This window comes from Ahaetulla prasina, chromosome 1 (genome assembly GCF_028640845.1).
Source record: "Ahaetulla prasina isolate Xishuangbanna chromosome 1, ASM2864084v1, whole genome shotgun sequence".
NCBI lineage: Eukaryota > Metazoa > Chordata > Lepidosauria > Squamata > Colubridae > Ahaetulla > Ahaetulla prasina.
This window is the reverse complement of record NC_080539.1, coordinates 357,816,597-357,838,644: the sequence shown is the minus strand read 5'-3', so window position 1 is coordinate 357,838,644 and position 22,048 is coordinate 357,816,597. Positions and strand designations below refer to the sequence as shown.

Sequence of the window (22,048 nt, the reverse complement as noted above, 5' to 3'; positions counted from 1 at the left end):
CTGGGTTAGAAGATAGTGTCATCGACGCAGGGGACATGCTGTTTAGGTAGACTCAGGGATACTGTGGAAGATAGGAGTGTTTGGAGTTGCTATGGTCCATGAAGTCACGAGGAGTCGGAGACGACGTGAGAGCTGTGAGAGGGATCTTGGAGTCCTAGTGGACAACCATTTAGATATGAGCCAGCAGTGTGCAGCTGCTGCTAAAAAAGCCAACACAGTTCTGGGCTGCATAAACAGAGGGATAGAATCAAGATCACGTGAAGTGTTAGTGCCACTTTATAATGCTCCAACACTGGAAAAAAACGACGTAGCGATTGCACAACCACCACCACCACCACCTTCGATAAGGCGCGGTATAAATGCATCAACAAATGTTGCGTCTGGAGAGCGCCATCTGTTCCCAAGATCTTCCAAGTGACAGCTGATTCTTAGCCGCTCTGATACTAAAGAATAAGCCAAGCCCCTTAGAAAGCTACTACACAACAACAACAAGAACAACAACAACAACAAAAGGGATTGGGGAGCTGGGGCGGTCAAGCCACCCGGGGCGATCTTAGGGACCCCAAGGCAAGAGCGTCCCGCGGAACCTCCCAATTGCGCCCGCTTCGGTCTCTCTCTCTCTCTCTCTTGCTGGCTCTCTCGCCCAGCACAGCGCGATTTGCTGGGGTTTCTGTGGCAACGTGGCTCTTTTGTCCTCCTCTCCATCCGCAGGAAACGCAAGGTGGGTCGGTCGGCACTGGAGAGAACTATTGGGAATAGGAGGGAGGGGGGCTCAGCGGGGCGACAGGTGCTGCTGGCTGGGTCTGCGGGAGCTGAAGCCCACTTCTAGGTGAGGTGAGTCCTCACATGCTCGGCAGGTGTAACTGGATGGGAGAGAGCCTCCTTCCCTTAACCCGCAAACCTCTTGTGGGCTTGCCACCCTTCCTGCTCACTTAAAAACCACGCCTTCGATCGTTTAGTCTACCCTGCGGGGTTGTTGGGAGTATCCAACGAGGGAGGCACGGAAAACAAAATCACATGTGCAGGTCAGCTTGAAAAAGATGAGATAGAACCGTCCTGAATAAACGTTCTTCGATGAGAAGGACTTCACAATTACGCTTTTCTTTTCTCAGTGTGGTTACATCACTGGCTTTCTTGTTCTCCATCTGCGCTGGCAAACAAGATACATTTATTTGGCTTTTTCATTTATTTCAGCTTTGATTGGTAGTTAGCAGGGTGATCTGTGATGATTGACTAGCCCAGTCCAAGCGTGGAAGGGGTATAAATCAAGCAGTTCACAGAGATTTTCCTGAAAGTGAAGAAAAATCTTTTGTGTACAATTAACGCTTGCCAATTATGAATCTGACACGCTAAACTGAGCCAGGACTTATAATTAAAAAAACATCCCACCACTGATTTTTATGTACTTGTTTGAGATGCCTTTTTCACCCACTTGCTTACGAAAATTTAATCGTGGACACCACTAACAGGTTAAATAACAACGTAAATAAGTTATACAACTTCTGAAAAACAAGCAAACCTTTTTTTCTGAAACAAGGCACAGGAAAATCACGCACATTGTTGCTGAGATATCTGATCACAAGACAGTTGCTTTGCTGGCATATATAAAGTTGCAGAGCAACTTTTTAAAAACCAGGTAAGAAAACTCTGTTCAAATAGCAGTAAGTGAAATGCAGTTTGAATTATTCTATGGGCTTTTTCCCCCCTGATTACGCTTGGTCTCTTACTTGATTTCTTTGTTATTTGGAAAAAAAAGTATGTTCCTTTGTCCTTTACTCATTTCCTTCCTCCTAAGGGTGGATAAAAATTAAGTGGAGTCACTGTTAGTTAAAGGTGGAGTCCTAAACTTTAACCGTTGTGATCAGCTAACAGAGGCTGCCACATTTTAAGAATGGAAGCCTTAACTTACCTAAACACAGTTCTCTTCTACAAAACCATTTCAAATGCTTGACTGAATTCAACATAAATGCTGGCTGGGAGAAAAGACCAAATATAAGATTCTGCTTGGAGACCAGAAGAAAGGAAATGGATGAGGAAAGAACAGAAACCTGTAAACTCCTGGGTTGCCCAGTCCAGAAAAGGTTACAAGTTGCTGTCTGTCTGCTCTAGGGTTTAATGATCAATTTTGCTCCAGGTGCTCTTTCTAAAACTGGAGTGACAGGAGGAGTGATTAGTATGAGTCATCAGCACAGTGAAGGAAGAGGAAGGTTGTCTACAGAATTCAATTCTGATTTGCTTGGGTAAAAGATATCTTGAGCTAGGCACCGAGGAGGTGTTTTTTACCTCCACCCCCTGGTATTGGAACTGAGATCTCGTAAAAAAGTAAGTGTTTCATAAACTGCATCCTACCTATTGGGAGTCAATTGTATAGTGAAACAGACTTTGGTGAGGAAAGGCAATGGTAGCATACGTAATTTCTGGCATAAAAGTTAAATGAATTTTGCAAAAAGGGGGATGAATGAGAATGGGTGTCGGGCCTGAGTTTAAGGGAAGTGATTAAAGATTCAAAATTCGAAACGACTGGTACCTAGTATCTCAATTTTGTTTGTTTTATTTCTGGCTTGTGAACAAGAAAGTCTAGTATGCACTGTTGACACTTTACTTCCTAAAGTCGTCTTAATCTTTAAACATATTGCTTTCGAAAAAGAAGGTGGGGCAGATGGAATAGAGACTTTTTTTGCTTATTTTTCTCCCCAGCATATTGCAATGCTTATTATTTTTTTCCATTTGACGATAGAGATCAGGTTTAAAAGATCTAGGGTGGTATGTATAGTGGAAGCAATAAAAACCAACCCTTTTAATGACTTTGAGAAACCTAGGAAATTAATTTAACCCTAATCCTAACTTCTTTCTCACTGCACCTCTTGCCAATGCAATTCTCCATTCTTTTATAATATGTGAAATCAATGGCAAATAGGGCCTGAGGTTCTTTCTATTCTTAATGAGCATAATAGGAACTTTAAGAACCTCCTGTGACTGCAAAAGCATTGCCATGGCAATGAAAATGATGGCCAATGGCAATATAACCAGATAAAAAAACATGGACTTACCAGAAAGCTTCCTGCTACTATTTCTGCTTGCTTACCTTTGTTCTAAGGCTTCTAAAATTATTACAGGGTTGCAACAACTCTTTGTGTTTAATATGGAAAGGAAACCAGTTGCCCATTTGAATCTTACTGGCATTTGTGTTAATGAAGAGGAGGGTGAAGGATGGTGCTTGAAATAATTCTTGAGATTATATTTTTAAAATTATTTATCCCATTGATCCTTTAAAACAGCGAATTTCAGTGGGTCTTCTACCTTCTCTTGTCTCTGAAAAAGATCCTGAATAAAAGAATATTTTTTTTACATCTACTATATTTTTTTCTCATTATACTGCTAATGGATAGAGAAGCAATACACAGGAAAAAACCTGTTGATTCTTCTGTCTCTAAATGATATAGTAGGGAATTGCAGTTTTAGAAAAATAAATGTGATATATTTTAAAAATGGATAAGAGCCAGAGAAGCATATTGAGGTGGACTTAGTCTGCAATGTTTCGAATAATAATATATTATTAACTCTTGGTCTACAACCCAGTACATCCTGCTCTGCTTGGTTTTGATTTTGTTGCTATTGATCATGTTGCAACTTGCAATATTAGTCTTTAGGGATGATTCTCTTGGTTTTTAAAGCAAGATACCATCCTGTTCTTTTATTAGCTAAGAAGATTACTGGATATATTCCATTCCACTTTTAGTAGATCCCTTTAACTTACCAATGAGTAAGTGACATATCTTTGCAGCATATTGTGGTTTTCTACTCAGTACGGAATACCATTGGGATAATGATTCATATTATCTTTAGCTTTCTGTTGACGTTTTTCATGTATGTTTGCCCATATACATCTTTCCCATTTCTTGGTTTCATTTCCCATCTGCACTGCTGCTGTGGATATGTGATTTCCCCTGGACTTTCTATATTTGTCCGTATAATTCATTTTTTTTGTATTTTTTATTAAAGTTTGTTATAAGATAAAATGCAAATAGAAATAAAAGTCAGGAAAGATAAAGAAGAGAGCTGCAAAGAGAAAGGAGGGAAGGAAGGAAAGAAGGAAGGAAAGAATTCCCTTTGTCCAAATAATTTCATAATGGAATCCTAAGTGAAACATGCGCTTTGCAATCATCAGAGAGGAATCTTTTGGGCAGCCAAAGTTCCACATTGTTTGTATTTGTACCATCCTGGTCACACCCCATATTCACATATATAACAAAATAGCAGAGTTGGAAGGGACTTTGGAGATCTTCTAGCCCATCCCCTTCTCAAGCAGGAGACCCTATACCAGTGATTCTCAACCTTTATAGTGCTGCGACCCCTTTACTACAATTCCCCACGATGTGGCGACCCCTTTAATACAATTCCCCACGATGTAAAATTATTTTCAATTTGAATTTATCGCGCCTGAAGCCATATTGGCTAGCGATCTGAACTGCTTGCAATTGCCTTGAGGACGGGGGCATTAAGGCGGACACTCCTCCCCTATTAAGTTTATCGCACCTGAAGCCAGATTAGGCTAGCGATTGGGAGTGATTGCAGCTGGTTTGAGAGGGAGACATCAGAGCAAAGATTTCTCTCTTTTTTAATTCATCGCGCCTGAAGCCGAATTTGGCTAACGATTTGAAGAGCCTGCAGCTAGCTTGTGGAGTCAACCATTGGAGTGCGATTCTTCGACTCGCAAGTATACTTTTCTTTTATTTTATGTACACTGAGAGCATATGCACCAAGACAAATTCCTTGTGTGTCCAATCACACTTGGCCAATAAAAATTCTATTCTATTCTATTCTACTTCCCATATTTCCGATGGTCTTAGGCGACCCCTGGCAAATCGTCATTCGACCCCCAATGGGGTCCCGACCCACAAGTTGAGAACCGCTGCCCTATACCATTTCAGACAAATGGTTGGCCAATCTCTTCTGAGAAACCTCCAGTGTTGGAGCACCCACAGCTTTTAGAGGCAAGTTGTTCCACTGATTGTGCTGTCAGGAAATTTCTTTTTAATTCTAGGTTGGTTCCTTTTCTGGGTTGAGTGGATTAAATAGGAAAGGGAAAGGCAAGTGAGAAATCCAGGTTCTCTCTATCAAGTAAGGAGGAAGATTATCCAATGCATTCACTGTATCAATGGACTAGTGTAGGGACCTCTTGAATAATATATTGTTACCCATCTTGAAGCCATTCCTAGTGCCTTTCAAATAATGCCACCAAAAACTGGAAACAGACTTAATATATTTATTTTAGGGGAAAAAATCTCATTGCTTTCCCCAATGAAAAAAAGGGGCTTTTTTTTCATTGGGGAAAGCAAAGGGGGTGTTACAAATCAGCTTTGTCTCTTACGGTGTCACCATATTAATGCCAGATCTTTAGATGGGAAGCATGACAAGGCAAATTGCTCAAAAGTGTCATTTTCCAGAGGGCCTTTATTCTTTCAATTCTTGTTGTAAAGGAAAAAGCAACAGTTTTCCTCTCTGTGTCCTTTGCCTGTTGAATGCAACTGTTTTCCCTAAAATTTAAACAGGATTTTTCTTTTCTACTCTGCCTGCCCCTGACATTATTCCCTTCCCAAGGTTAGCTACTCCTTTGCTCCATCTGCTTTTCTGTTGTTTACGCTTTGCTACTAGAAGAATGGAAGGGAGTACAGGAGGAGAGGGGAATAAGTGACCCATTCTATACACATCAGTCATGTAAAGTTATGCATTGGATGTCTTACTTTACGGGCAATTAAATTAATAAAGAAATTATTAGGCACGATGAAGGCTGAGTGTAGTTAGAAGTAAAATTTTGGCAGGTAAAAGGGCACCATTATGGCCAAAGCCTTGCTGGCTCAATTCAATCAAATCACTTTAAAGATATAACATAAATGTATTAACATGCAAATTATAAATCAACATATGCTGGGCTCCCAGCAAGCATTGGCAACTTGCTGGGCAGCCCTGATCAAAAGCAGAACCTCAAATTATATACTCTGGCCTATTACATTTAAAAGACAAGATAAAATTAGAACAGATCCAGTGTAAATTGCAGCATGATGTTGGATTGTTTTTGATAAACCCATCTGAATGACTTTCCAATTATTTATTCCTTCCTACCAGGTCAGCTTCCTAGCCGCACTGTTTTGGAGACAGGCTCACTGAATATAAACAATTTGGTTTACTGGGCCACATGGTTCCTGACTGATTCTTCTACTTTGTCATCACTGTGGGCCAATTCAGCTTGCTGTGAATGTTTTGTTACCTTCACAAGGGCATCTCATACGATTAGTAGTGACTGCAGCTCACATCTGTACCGTATTTTTCGCACTATAAGACTCACCAGACCATAAGATGCACATTAGCTTTAGAGGAGGAAAACAAGAAAAAAAAATCTGCCTCTGCCTCCCAGCATCCATCCGGTATTCATCTGGTTAGCGTCCTTGCAGCAAACAGCAAAAAGCTTGGTCAGCTTCAGCACTTTATCGCAGCCCTAGCACATGGCTTCTTAGGGCTCCACTCCGTTGCGCCCAACACTGGTCAACTGATCTGAGCTGCTGCCACCGCTGGGAAACACTGCCAAGCAGCTGATTGGCAGTTGGATCGACCTCCCGGAATACCACTGATCAGCTGTTCTAAGCAGTGGGGATCGCCGCTATCTTTTGCTGCCACCGCTCATCGCTACTGATCTCCACCTCCATCAATTGCTGCCACTGCCTATCACCGCCGCCGCCATTTTTGGCAGCGGCAAAGGGCAGCGATGATCCCTGCTGCCTAGAACAGCTGATCGGTGGTATTCTGGGAGGCCAATCCAACTGCCAATCAGCTGCTTGGCAGCAAAGGCTCCAGCATTTCCTTATGGCGGTGAACGGCGGCAGTAGTGAGAGGCAGCGATAGCACCAATCTCCCTCCCCCCTGCTGCAGTATTCACTCTATAAGACACACAAACATTTCCACCCACTTTTTTTGGCAGGGGGGAAAGTGCTTCTTATAGTGCGAAAAATACGGTATATGGGGCATCTTACAACCACATCCCCCACATTTCTTTTCCCTCCAGATGTACAGAATGATGGAAGGGCTTGAAGGGAGGGGAGGGAGGGAGGGAGGAAGGGAGGAAGGAAGGAAGGAAGGAAGGAAGGAAGGAAGGAAGGAAATAGACTGAATATAAGAGCAACTTCCATAGATAGAAAAGGAGATAGCCACAAGCATTTTTAGCCTTTTAGGTTTTAGTAAATGTGTTACGTTTCATAATAATGCCTGGACATCTCATACTTACAGATGTTCCCCCCAGGGTAAAAAAATGTTGCCTAATCCTACTCATGCTTTTATGAGATTTGTAGCCTGGCTTTTATTCAAGAGTTCAAAGCAGAATGCATCATTTTTCTTTCTTCTTCTTTTCCCTGCAATAACAGTTCCGTGATGTTGGTTGAGATGCAAGTGAGTAGCTTAGAGCCAACCAATGATATTTCCTGGCTGATGGTAGACTTAAACCCGAGTCCGCCTGCTCCTGGTCCAGCACTTTCACCATTGCACATTATGTGAGGTCATGTGGTGAAAAAGGCCAGTCCCCCTCAATTTGGGTACTAATGAATTGGTTTTAGTAATGTCACTGTTTTTCCAGGTTTTGATTCTTTACATCTTTTTTCACTTTCACCCTGAAGATTATGTTGCACAGCACGGAGCTGGCATTTGCCAGAAACAGAAACAAGACTAAACCAATTATCTTAATCTGGTTAGGTATTTTAATTCAATAAAACTTCTGTCTCTGACTAGAAATTATGCGGCTCACCGATAAAGATCTTTTAGTATCAGTCTTTCTTTCATGCACTGTTTCTTTCCAACCATATTTTTCTCTCCACCTTCAATAAATGGGCCGCTGTTTCTGGCTATCAGTTTTCCTGAAAAACAACAACACTGTATTCCATTCACTTCCACCTTAAACTTCTGACAATCAAATGGAGAAGCCAGATTCATTTAACAACCATGTTACTAACTTAACCATTGCAGTGATTACACTGTGGCAAGAAAAGTCGTAAAATGGGACCAAATTCACTTATGTTCCACTCAGCCACAGAAATTTTGGGCTCAACTGCGGTTGTTGGTTCGAGAACTACCTGTGTGTATGCCACCTAACTCTCTGGTTGGCTCAAACAAACAAATGTCAGTGCAATTAACAACAGATAAAGGTAAAAGATGATGTGAAGAAGTAAGGGATCTTATTCTCCCATGCCAAAGGTCTGAGTAATACAGGGGTAACAACTGCTCAGTGTTCTTTCCCCCATTTAGCCTTCTAATCCAGGGGAGGGAAGAAAAATCTGTAATGGGACAAGATGGAGAAAAAATATATCTCAATTTGATTTTTCTCCCCCCCCCCACTCTTTTCCAAATATATCAGCTCGAGATTCATTTGGGAAAACTCCCAAAGATGGATGAGACTCCTGCCAGGCCCGCAAGCCCCATCGGACTGACCTATGTTGTGGCCGCCTCACAGATCTTGGGCCTTGCTGTCATCACGGTGATGGCAGCCTGGATTGGACAGTATCGAGGTGGCGTTGCCTGGGACAGCTCTCAACTACTGTTTAACGTCCACCCGCTGTGCATGGTCATTGGCATGGTGTTTCTTCAAGGAGATGGTAAGAGTTTTGAAAGAAATGAGAGCTCCACTTTGACAGGAAGCTATCACATGCAAGGCATGTGGATGAGATTTGTCATCCAAGGAAAGAGACGCAATTGGGTGTGGCTGGAATCCTAATTTGGAATGGGGGTAAACTGACTGTGACCTTTTGCCTTCCCCCACAAATGAGAAGGGCTCAGAGAGGTTCAGGAGGTTTCCCCTCCTTCCAGCTGGGTCTCCCCTCCTTCCAGTTGGGGACCCCCAAATTATGATTTGGCTTAGCAGCCAGTTATAACTTTTGACAGCTTAATATATACAGTATTTGAAAGTTTTGCCTACTTGTTTCCACTTGTGTCTATCTGTGTGTGTGTGTGTGTATACTTTTTAGAGAATTAGTTACTATAGAGCACATCCAAAAAGGAATTGAACCCAGATCCCCAATGAGATGGGGGAAAGAGTTCTTTATAAATCATTTGCCATTTTGAAAAGAAAATTATGCTTGCCCATATTTGGACAGATAAGAGTGCATCATCAGGTGCACTGTTCCACTTATAGCAATTGCTAAGAATCATTTCACTTGCCTACTTGACATAGAGCTTCTAATGATTCAGGAGCAAGCAAGGGACAAAGAGACTGGGAAACAGCCAGGAACATTCTGGTCATTGTTGATGCTTATGGGATAAGTAGACTTTTTTCTGCTCTTCGTGCAAGCCAGTGTGGAATTTTTTAATCTGTGGAAAGGGAGCAAGAGGAAGGCAAGAGGATGGCATTTGCCTTCCCAATGGAAGGCAAGAGAAAAAGTGTTAGCAGTTGGAGCACAGAGACCCTCAATCTGCATGCGCAGAAAAAGTATGCACCTGTGTTCAGTCTATGGAGTCCCCGGTATGCCTCCTCTGGCAATCTCCTGCTGCGATTACACCCCTCCTTGCTGTTGCCATTGACAACCATGATCCATCTTTTCTCAAATCAGTCAGGTAGCCCGTAGAATGGGAACTGCGTAGCTATTGCTGTCTTAAGTTCCGTCTTGGCTGCATATATTTATTTAAAATATTCAAATCTCATGCTTCTAATTTGAGTAGATGAAACAGATATGCATAAACACATAACACAAATAATTAAAAAAAACTCCGAAGCAGCTCAAATTATGGCCGTCTGAAAGTCCTTGGATCAGTTGAAATGCTTTTGCTTAATAGCCCAAAGACTGCAATCAATTTGGGCAAGAGAGTAAAGAAGCGAGGGCAACTGACCAGCCACCCACCTCATTCCTATTTCATCTTCTTATCCTCCAGCCCTTCTGGTTTACCGTGTCTTCAGGAATGAGAGCAAGCAATCCACGAAGATCTTGCATGGACTGATCCATTTCTTTGCACTTATCATTGCATTGGTTGGTAAGGCACAATGAACCTGCCTGGGAGCCTTCTGACACACTTTTGAAGCCTTGTCTCCTTACAGATGTTCCTTACGGATATTTATTTATTTATTTATTTATTTATTTTGTCACACAGTATATATAAGCATAAGCATGAAATAACTATACAATATATAAGCATATATATAAGCATGAGTATGTAATAACTATATTAATTGGATATAATGAAAGGAAACAATAGGACAGGAACGGTAGGCATGCTTGTGCTCTTATGCACGCCCCTTACAGACCTCTTAGGAATGGGGTGAGGTCAATAGTAGACAGTTTTTGGTTAAAGCTTTGGGGATTTTGGGAAGAGACCACAGAGTCAGGTAGTTTGTTCCAAGCATTAACAACTGTAAGGAGAAATTTCCTGACAGTTAGAACAATTAATAAGTGGAACGACTTGCCTTCAGAAGTTGTGAATGCTCCAACACTGGAAATTTTTAAGAAAATGTTGGATAACCATCTGACTGAGATGGTGTAGGGTTTCCTGCCTGGGCAGGGGGTTGGACTAGAAGGCCTCCAAGGTCCCTTCCAACTCTGATGTTATGTTATGTAATAACTCTGTTACTGAAGTCATATTTTCTGCAATCAAGATTGAAGCGATTAACATTAAGCTTAAATCTATTGTGTGCTCGTGTATTGTTGCAATTGAAGCTGAAGTAGTCTTTGACAGGAAGGACATTGTAATAGATGATTCTATGAGTTAAACTCAGGTCATGTTGAATCTTAGGCTCCCGAGAGGAGACAATGCTTACCAGATTACTTGAGAGCTTCTATTTCAGTGTTATTCTTTAGTTAGCCATAGTTCTAACATTTTCTGCCTCTCGTGAAGATGAAACCATTGGGCAGGATTTCTTTACCGAGTGAGACTCTGCCTGCCTGCCATTTTCCTCTCACAACAATGCAACTGGCGGCTTGTTTGCAGCTGGCGCTGATACTTCACTGTGCAGTGTATCCTCCATTCTTATATTGTAAAAAGAGGGAAAAGAAACAGGTCTCTTTTGCCTGGGAATAAAAAAAAAAGCCAGTGGGAATCCATTTAATATTATTACCAAGGGAAACGGAGGGACATATATATGCATATTTGCTAGGAGTTGAATTTGACTTGAGGGAAATTTTGCTAAGAGGGGGACGGATAACCATTTTATAATAATCTATGTTATGATAACAAGGGGTTCCTGCTAAAAATGCCTTCAAGTTGATCATTACTGAGTCCAGCCTTCTGCTCAGTGCAGAAATCCAAATAACAGCCTCTGGGATAGATGATTGTCTAGCCAGTTGTACCAGTGGTGGAATTAATTTTTTTGTACTACTGGTTCTGTGGGCGTGGCTTGGTGGGCATGACTTGGTGAGTGTGGCAAGGGAAGGATACTGCAAAATCTCCATTCCCTCCCCACTCCTGGGGGAAGGATATTGCAAAATCTCCATTCCCAACCCACTCTGGGGCCAGCCAGAGGTGGTATTTGCCGGTTCTCTGAACTGCTCAAAATTTTTGCTACTGGTTCTTCAGAACCTGTCAGAACCTGCTGGATTTCACCCCTGAGTTGTACGTTTCCCGTAAAAAAGTGCCTATATCTTTTAGGCAACAATCAAATTGTTCTTTCTATTAGAATTTTTCTCTTCACACTTGGTTGAAAGATGTCCTTCTGTGTAACTCAAATCCATTCTTTAGCCTATATTTAAAGGTTGCAATGCCTGGCCCCGAGCTACTGTAAGTTGGGGGAAGATGTCCTAAAATGTCTACCAAAGACAAAAGGGTTTTTGGAACATGTTTTCTGGCTTGGAACGATTTGGAATGCCGAGGGCAGTGGTGGGAATTCAAATAATTTAACAACTAGTTCTCCGCCCTAATGACCGGCTGGGTGGGTGTGGCCATGGTGGGTGTGGCCAGGGGGTGTGACAGGCAGCACCTGGCCTCCTGCACCCCCCTGGGAGCAAAAACGGGCTATGGGGGGACGCTGCCCCCCCTGCCCCATTTTGGGCCTAGTAGGCCTTCCTGTAGCCTCCCGGGAGCAAAAATGGGCTGTGGGGGTGGGGGGCGCTGCACCCTTTGCACCCCATTTTGGGCCTATTAGGCCTTTCTGCAGCCTCCTTGGAGCAAAAACAGGACGTGGCGCCCCTTCAAGGCGGGGACTCCTGGAAGGGGTGGGGCCAGCTAGCAATTTAACAACCGGTTCGCCTGAACCGGCCTGAACTGGCTGAATCCCACCACTGGCCAAGGGCTATTTTCATCACCCCAGATAATGGTGGGCCTGCTATTCTTCTATTTCCCAACTATCCCTAGAGTAGTCGTTGTTTCAACATTACGGAGCAGATAGTGGTAGGTTAGAAGAGAATGAAAGTTTACTAAGGAATTTGCCTGCCCTCTTTCCCTTTAGGTCTGATTGCTGTTTTCCAGTACCACAAGAATCAAGGCTTTCCAGATATGTATAGCCTGCACAGCTGGTGTGGCATCATTGCATTTGGCTTCTATTTAGCACAGGTGAGATGGGCTAATTGCACCTGGTGGGCTTGTGGAGCAAGCATGCTTGGAGTTATCTAAACGCCTTTTAGAACATACTTCTGCCCTAGAGAGTATCTGCTTAATGAAAAGCTTGAAGGCAGGGAAGTAGACTAGCTGGTCTGAGGATACTCTCCTCTTTTAGAATTTTATTTGAAATCTGGACCATAGAAGGAAGTTGCACTGAGGCAGTGAAGCATCAAATAGGGGGGCATTTAAAATGAACTTCTCTTGGTGTACCTTCAGGTATAAATATTTAAGTCAATATTTTGTTATTTTGCCCGAAGGGACTTCTTCCACGCTATCAAATGGCTTTAGGAAGCCTAGATCCTCAGGAAAGGATGGTAAAAGTAATTTTCATACCTTGTACTATAATGAATAGTTATATTTTTTCTTAATGCAATCTGTGAAAGTTTTTATGTGTAGAATGAGGATGTTTTGTCTCAGTGCCTATTTTCTATGTCTTTGCATTTAAGGATCGTTTCTATTTTATTGCCCAGTCATCAAATTTAGAAAGATCCTTATCAGGTTTTTATTCTTTATTCACTACAAAAAGTGTGCTTGACCTGAGCCATACTTGAGAATATTCTAGTTTATACCAACTTCAACTGCATTATATTTTTTTCTTTCAGAAAAGATATGTGATCACCAGGAACAGCTTTGCCTGAGTAGCTGGCAGTAGTTTGACCACGTATCACAAATGAACTCCTATAGGAGTCTCATGTGCAAGCGGTGCTTTTTAATCTAAATCAGGGGTGTCAAACTGGATTTCTTTGAGGGGTGGATCAGCATTGTAGTTCTCGACGGGCTGGCCGGGAGGTGGGGGGAGGGAGACAGGAAAGACACCACCTGTAGCACCCTGCCGGCCAAAACAGGGCGCAGGGGGCCCACTCATGGCTGCACCGAGCCCCGTTTTCAGCCTGGATGGCCTTCTGCAACACTTTGCTGGCCAAAATGGGGTGTGGTGGAGCCATGCGTGCCCCCCCTTTCACCCCATTTTGGTCAGCAAAATGCTGCAGGAGGCCATCCAGGCCCGAAAATGGGGCACAGGTGGGGGGTATGCGCGCCCCCACCCCATTTTGGTTGCCAGAGGCACTGCGGGCTGGTCCTTTGCTATTTCCAGGCTGGCCCTGTGAGCCAGATTTAAGCATCCCATGGGCCTTGAGTTTGACACCCCTGATCTAAATGAACTGGTAGCGAGGAGTATAGTGACCAAGTATGAACATGTTACTAAATTATTCAGGATGGTAAAAAGATAGTGAAGTAGGCTTGGAAACACCCTCTCCAAAATTCAAGAATAGGCCATTCAATGCCAAATGTTAAGAGTAAATGAATGCAAAATATTGTGTGTTGAAGCAAACAATTTCTCATTTCATGTATGCAGATTTCAGTTATAATGTCATTTGTAGTAGTGCAACATACAGAATTTGCTCCATACATTCATCTCTGAGGGCCTATTCTCCCTGACATCATTTAAATTTTTTGATTCAGCTTCTAAGAAGAACTTGGAGGAAAAAAAAGAAAGAATATATTGACCTAGTTCTAATAGTCCTGCATTCTTTCTTTTCCTCTATCTCCCAGCGTCCGGTGCGTTCCCACAGAGAGGGACTCCTCAGGGTGCCGTCAGCCAAACAATGTCGACTGGCGGCCCCCAGGGGGAGGGCCTTCTCTGTGGGGCTCCTGTGGAACGAGCTTCCCCCCGGGCTTCGACAACTACCTGACCTCGGGACCTTTCGCCGCGAACTTAAAACTTATTTATTCCGTTTGGCTGGACTGGCTTGATTTTAAATTCTAAATTTTAAATTTTAATTGTGGGTTTTAAATTCTGTAATTTTTATGGGGTGTAAGGTTATTTTAAATTTTTTGGCTAATTTTGAATCAGTTTTTTAAGGGTTGTTTTAATTATGGTGTATGTTTCTATTTGTATTTTGTTTGCCTGTTCACCGCCCTGAGTCCTTCGGGAGAAGGGTGGTATACAAATTAAATTATTATTATTATTATTATTATTATTATTATTATTATTATTATTATTATTATTATTATTATTATTATTATTATTATTATTATTATTATTATTATTATTTCTCAAAGTGAAATAAATTGCCAATCAGTAAATGATTTGCAGAGAGATCATGTTAGGAGTTTCCTTTGGTTTGAGAAGGAAGAGCCAAGTAAATCTTTTGCCCTGGCTAAACAGCTCTGTAATCTTCTTCCTGCAAAATATTTTGGGGCCTTTATCCTAGCAAGTTTTAACACACTGCCTTGCTGGAAGAAAGAAACCAGTGTTGTCACTTTACAGGGTCACTTTGTCCCTGCCATTCTGCACAGTTGCTGTCTGGGTCACGTGCTATTGTACCACCAATTTTATGATGAGATTGTCCCTATGTTTAATTCCACTTGGAAATAAATTCTCCAGCAGGCTAGACAAATTGTATATTTCATTTCTTCTTGCAGTCCATAATGACGATGCCACTTTTAAACTTGCCAAATTTTCTTTCGGATCTGGTACTGCTAGGAAACACAAAAAGTGAAGCATGACATGGATCAGATGGATTAGGAACAATATAATTTGGCAATTTTATCTAGGTTCTTATTCTATGTTTATTAGGATTATTTTATATTCTTTGTGACTGAACATATTTTTCTTTCACATCATTTCAAAGGACATTTTTCCATCATTGTCTTGGTCTTAAATAGTGTTAACAGTTGGGTGCTTATATTTTATAGCTATCTTTTTTTCCTAATTAAATCTGATTTTCAAAAATGTATTTCCATTTAAGTTCTAAAAGCTTATTACAAAGCTGTACATTATTCCATAACAATGATGTTTGAAGCTGCAATACAGTGATGGCTAACCTTTTCCAGATCGCATATGCGTGTGAATGCATGTGCCCAAACCCCCAAAATGCAATGCGTGCACGATCCCTGCATGCGACCTGTGCATGTGTGTGCATCCCCCCGCATGTGACCCACCCTCCGCATGTGTGCGTGGCCCTCTGCATGCGACCCGCCCCTGCACTTGCGCATGTGGTCATGTGCATGCCCCGTGCCCCTTCACATGCGCATATGGCACCCCAGCACATGCCCCACACCCCACACATGCAAAGCAGAGACCCAAAGACCAGTTGGTCGGTGGGAGGGGCATGCACATACATGGTGTAGCTGAACTGGGGCGATGGTTTACGTGCCCACAGAGACGGTGTTGCATGCCACCTCTGGCGCGCTTGTCATAGGTTTGCCATCATGGCTCTAGTAGTGACCTCAGTGATTTCTAAAGAAGATTAGACTGATAAAAACACAATACGGCATTGGGTGGTTTCTACTAATTCTACTGAAGGGTCAATAACAATACAGAAGAATGTAGGAGAAACTATTGCCCTTGTGTCTTACTTCTGACCTTCCCCAAAACATGGGAGAAATGGCATAATGGACTACAGGTAGTTCTTGACTTACAACCATTTGTTTAAAGTCACAATAGTACTGAAAAAAGTGACGTGAACCTTTTTCACACAACTGTGACAGTAGGTCATGTGATCAACATTTGACTGCTTGGTAATGGTTCATATTTATGACAGTTGGGCTCAATTGTGGTCATAAGTCAAGGACTACCTGTAAGATAGTTAAGTCCAATCCACAGTTACTTTTAAGTTTTTACAGAAAGATTTTTCAAATTGTGGGGTAATATGAACCTCTAAATTGAAATTAACAGGGCTTGCCATCATTAGGATTTTATTTTGTGATTGGTGATACTGCTGGTACTTTAGTCAAGATCTAGAGAAAGTAAGCCTAAATTCCGTGGAAGAGTTGAACTGCTATTGGTAAGGTATTTGTAATTTTTGAATTCTGCTTTGTTTCCCTCTTCAGTGGCTGTTTGGATTTTACATCTTTCTCTTTCCTGGAGCATCGTTCTCAATCCGCAGTAGATACAAACCACAGCATGTTTTTTTTGGAGCCTTCCTCCTCATCCTTTCCATTGCTACTGCTCTGTTGGGTATTCTGGAACAGCTACTCTTCAAAATAAAGCAAGTTACGCTTTTGTTAATGTATGCCTACACAGTGTTTATATTAAGACCAGGTTTATTATTATTATTTTTATCTTTCCTTTATTATTTTTATAAATAACTCAAAAGGCAACGAACATAGATAATACCCTTTCCCCCTATTTTGAACACAATAACAACCCTGTGAAATGGAGAGAGTGGAGTAGGAGAAAGTGACTGGCTGAAGTTACTCAGATGGTTTTCATGCTTCATGCAGGAGTAGAACTCACACTCTCCTTGTTCCTAGGCCGATGCTTTAACCACTAGGCCAAACTGTTTCAGCCACTTGCCTTAACTACTAGACCAAACTAGACCAAATTGGTTTGATGGATCTCCTTTACTCAGCTTAGATTTTTCTGGGTTGAGAGCAGGCTGAGATACTAAGCTGAGAGCAAAAATGTGAAATATAAATAGTTACTTAAGGCTGATCTAAGTTGCCTTATATAATTCAGATTTATGGAAAATAAACAATCCAGACATTCTGGAAAATAATGATGTTTCAGTTTGTCCAGCTCCTGATGCTTATTTATATTAGGGATAGAATAGTAGACTAGTGATGAAGTGCCCACAATTTCTGAAGGCAAGCTTTTCCACTGGTTAATTGTTCTCACTGTTAGGAAGTTTCTCTTTAATTCTTCCTTCTCTCTTTGATTAGTTTCCAACCATTGTTTTTTTTCCTGCCCTCTGGTGCTTTGTAGAGTAATTTGACCCCCTCGTCTTTGTGGCAGCCTCTCAAATATTGGAATACTGCTATCATGTTACCCCTTCTTTTCTCTAGACTATCCAAACCCAAATCCTGCAACTGTTCTTCATATGTTTTAGTCTCCAAGCCTTTGATCATCTTGGTTGCTCTTCTCTGAACTTTTCCCAAAGTGTTTCCCTCAAATATTCTTCCCTGTCTTAAATCGTTAACTGAGGTTTTGCATGTTGGAGCCAAAAAGTCAGCAAGTTAACAGACCTATAAACCATCTCATAATGTTATGTGATCAAATAGCTGCTACCTGGGTGAGAATATTTGTGATCTGTTCTCTCAGCACTTTTTTTGGCAAATGTTTTATATGGTGATTGTTTTTCATCTAGATGTAAACTATGTTTTTTTTTCTAAGTGGGTTATATCTTTCTATACTCTAGTTGAACTTCCAAACATCTTTCTCTGTGAATAGCACTGAGGCCTGAGAATTGTTAAATATGTGCTATTGTTTTACTTGCTTACTTTTTATAGAGAGCCAGACTATCCTTCCTCATTATCTTGGATTCTTCAGGTCTGTTGAAGTACAATTCAGTTAGACTTCTATTTCCAACCAGCCAAATGCCATGTTGCCTGGGAATTATTATGCAGTCCAGTACATCTGGAGCACATCTGGTGGGAAATGCTAGTGCCATACTCTTTTGATGGTGTTTTTTTTGGATTTATGGCAGTACATTTGATCAAACACTTGTATCATTAGCCTGTTTCCTGTTGAGGACTAGCTACATCTCCTTGGAGATTTTCAGAGATGATGATTGTTGAAATCAAAATGGTGATTTTTTTTTGGTCCTAACATTTACTTTACCTGGCTCCATTTCTTCCCTGATTTTTCTTCCTTCCACAGAGTTTCTGCCATTAGAGTCAGAACTGGTTGTGTTTATAAGCACTGTAAAATGAATGAATGAATGAATGGCTGGGTAAGCTGTGAAGTAAACAACCCAAACATATAAAGTATTGCTTCAAAAATTGTGAACTTTTTTGACTTTTCAATATTTCTGCATAAATATGACCCAGAATGTAATCTGTGTCAGGGTTCCAAGTAACACCCCCAACGAAAGAAAACTCTGAGGCTTGAGTTTCCTCAGAGTTACATTTTATTCATATTGCCACATCTGGGAAAACCCGAATCTGAAAGTTTCCAGGTTTTCTCCACCCAAAGAAAAATTGAAGTCCCTACCCAGCACCCACAAGTCCATCATACGGTCCAATCAAATATTGTCCCAACTGGGGATGCCTCCCAGTTCTAGCCTTCCAAGTGCAGGGCAAGTTGTCCTTGACTTCTTGAGAAAGGAATGTTCTTATGGCTATGTATCACCTATGCTCCATACAATCCCCTCTCCTAGTTTCCCACAGTAGTAAACATGGCCGATCTGAAGACCTAATACAAAAGATGGCTTGCAGGCCTGACAATCTGTTCTCCAACTAGATAAAGAGAACCCAACTGAACAAATGAATCAAAGACAACACTTGTTCATTGGTTTATTGAGGAAGATGAGTGGAAGTAAGGAATATTAATATTGTCTCTCTGCTTTTGCAGGGATACCTACAACCTCTTTGTCTCTGAAGGAATCCTTGCCAACACCTTGGGCCTCCTAATAATAGCTTTTGGGGCAGTTGTGGGTTACATCTTAACCCGGGAAGAATGGCGGAGACCCCCAATGGCTGAGGAGATGGCATTGTCCATGGATTTCAAAAACCTCACTGAAGAAGGAAGCCCAACAAGCACACACTGAGGCTTGCTGTGCCATCTGCATTGAGGAGCTGTGTTTCTGTGTGGTATCTGACTTGTCATGTAGCATCATGCAATTGCCACTGTTACACCTATGTAAGCAGTCCTTTTGTTTCATGACTCCCATCGCACCACATTTCATATTTTCATACTGTTTTCTTCAATGGCTACTATAAATGTAGCACAGTGAAAAGGATTTGTGGCCCCTGAGCTGTGTCAGTCATTTGTGCAAATGGAGATTATTTGTCATGTGCCCTGTTGAAGAAAAGCATTCAGGTTGTTATTATGCCATAGGATTAAATCAAGAGTGGACAATTTTGGGAGGGCAGTGATTGCACTTTTGGGGTATCAAAGCCACAGTAAAAATGGTGGTGAGACTGGGATTTTGGTGACTTCATTTTATGTACCCTTCTTTGTATGTTTATTTAATTTGGGGGGGATATGATAAACCTATCAATTGTCTTACACATTTTGTTTTGCTTCCTGCTGATAATCAGCAGAAATCAAATATCTTTATTACTCTTTGACCAGCATTTAATAGGACAAAATAGCACCCCTCTTTTGTTTGGCAATTTGCTGCTAAATTTCAGTAATAATTTTGAGGGCTTCTGAAAAGTGCAAGAAATTCAGAAGATGCTTATGGACCAGGAGCCACCGACTCATGTGTTAGTTGCTTTTAGAGGATTGTTGGCAACCTCAAATGGATCGGATGTTAGGAAGATAGCAGCTTCTGAAATTGTAACATTGACAGATCAATAGCAAATACAATTTCCAATGAAGATTGATCATTCAGTGTCATAAGTATCCATATAGTTTTTCCATCTGTTTCCATGAAGAAATCAAACTCAATAGGGAATAGGATAGAAAACAGAAGTGTCCCTTTTGCAATTCAACATCCATTTTTCCTCTGCCAGCAGATATTTAATTGAAATGCCTGTTCTTTCTGTCATCATTGCCTTGAGAACTATCAGATTTGACTTTGCTGACTTCTGCACTTACTGTTAATCTCTCTGCAATGTGTGTGGACAAAAACCTTTCATTTGATATATGTAAAAAGGCAGTAGATTTGGGATTCTTTTAGGAAAGGAATGCCAATTCAATTAATGCCCCTAAAAACTGAGTTTATAGTCATTATTATTATTAATTAATTTATTAATTAAACTTTTATACCGCCCTTCTCCCGAAGGACTCAGGGCGGTGTACAGCCAAGATAAAAAGCAGTAAGTATACAAAGTTAAAAATCAATTTAAAATACCTATTCAATAGTGGCCGAATTAAAACCGTCAAATTGACCAACCTAAAATACCCCATATAAAATTACAGAAAATTTAAAAATTTAAAATTTAAAATTTAGAAATTTAAAAAATCTAAAAAATCAGTCCAGTCCCGCTTGGATGAATAAATAAGTTTTTAATTCCCGACGAAAGGTCCGAAGGTCAGATATTTGGCGCAAACCGGGGGGAAGGTCGTTCCAGAGAGTAGGAGCTCCAACAGAGAAGGCCCTTCCCCTGGGGGCCGCCAGCCGGCATTGCTTGGCGGACGGCACCCTGAGAAGACCCTCTCTGTGAGAGCGTACGGGTCGGTGGGAGGCATGTGGAAACAGCAGGCGGTCCCGTAAGTACCGGGCCCTAAGCCATGGAGCGCTTTGAAGGTGGTAACCAAAACCTTGAAGCGCACCGAAGACCACAGGTAGCCAGTGCAGACTGCGCGGAGAGGTGTTACCGGGAGCAACGCGGTGCTCCCTCAATCACCAGCGCAGCTGCATTCTGACTAACTGCAGTCTCCGGTACACTTCAAAGGTAGCCCCATGTAGAGAGCATTGCAATAATCCAGTCGAGAAGTGACGAGAGCATGAGTGACCGTGCATAAGGCATCCCGGTCAAGAAAGGGGCGCAACTGGCGGACCAGGCGAACCTGGTAAAAAGCTCTCCTGGAGGCGGCCGTCAAGTGATCTTCAAACGACAGCCGTTCATCCAGGAGAACGCCCAAGTTGCGCACCCTTTCCGTTGGGGCCAGTGACTCGCCCCCAACAGTCAGCCGCGGTTGCAGCTGACTGTACCGGGATGCCGGCATCCACAGCCACTCCGTCTTGGATGGATTGAGTCTGAGTCTGTTTCTCCCCATCCAGACCCGTACGGCCTCCAAACAACGGGACAGCACTTGACAGCTTCGCTGGGGTGGCCTGGGGTGGAAAAGTACAGCTGAGTATCATCAGCGTACAGATGATAACTCACCCCAAAGCCACTGATGACCTCGCCTAACGGTTTCATGTAGATGTTGAACAGGAGAGGCGAGAGAATCGACCCCGCGGCACCCCACAAGTGAGGCGCCCGCGCCGATCTCTGCCCCCTGTCAACACCGACTGCGACCGGTCGGAGAGGTAGGAGGAGAACCACCGATAAACGGTGCCTCCCACTCCCAACCCCTCCAACCGGCGCAGCAGGATACCATGGTCGATGGTATCAAAAGCCGATGAGAGATCCAACAGGACCAGGGCAGAGGAACAACCCCTATCCCTGGCCCTCCAGAGGTCATCCACCAACGCGACCAAAGCTGTCTCCGTGCTATAACCGGGCCGGAAGCCGGACTGGAACGGGTCTAGATAGACAGCTTCCTCCAGGTACTGAGGGAACTGCCGTGCCACCACACTCTCTACAACCTTCGCAACAAAGCGAAGGTTGGAGACTGGACGATAATTACCCAAAATAGCTGGGTCCAGGGAAGGCTTCTTGAGGAGGGGTCTCACCACCGCCTCTTTCAAGGCAGCGGGAAAGACCCCCTCCATCAAAGAAGCATTTATAATACCCCGGAGCCAGCCTCGTGTCACCTCCTGAGTGGCCAGCACCAGCCAGGAGGGGCACGGGTCATAAATTAATTTTTCCCATATTGGCTGAGAGAATAGCTTTTTCAGTATAGCTGTCTTTCTTCTCTGCCTTTTCTAAATGATGAAATGTTTTGAAAAATCAGGATTGTTCATGGAACATTGGAGACCTCCACTTT

General features: G+C 42.3%; 1 protein-coding gene across 5 annotated transcripts; it reads left to right on the top strand.

Moving 5' to 3' along the window:
- The first annotated feature begins 574 nt into the window (after positions 1 to 574).
- On the top strand, positions 575 to 20,662 carry LOC131188135 (transmembrane ascorbate-dependent reductase CYB561). 5 transcript variants are annotated; one of them, XM_058163170.1, is made up of 6 exons: positions 575 to 721; positions 8,399 to 8,636; positions 9,907 to 10,005; positions 12,410 to 12,513; positions 16,396 to 16,553; positions 18,857 to 20,662. In XM_058163170.1, exons 2-6 carry the CDS (start codon positions 8,429 to 8,431, stop codon positions 19,050 to 19,052), a joined length of 765 nt encoding a protein of 254 aa, XP_058019153.1. In that variant the 5' UTR covers positions 575 to 721; positions 8,399 to 8,428; the 3' UTR covers positions 19,053 to 20,662. The 5 variants fall into 5 exon arrangements, with proteins under 5 accessions (XP_058019153.1, XP_058019152.1, XP_058019155.1 ...); XM_058163169.1 differs by lacking the exon at positions 575 to 721 and adding an exon at positions 1,318 to 1,636; XM_058163172.1 differs by lacking the exon at positions 575 to 721 and adding an exon at positions 1,645 to 1,661.
- The last annotated feature ends 1,386 nt before the right edge of the window (positions 20,663 to 22,048 follow it).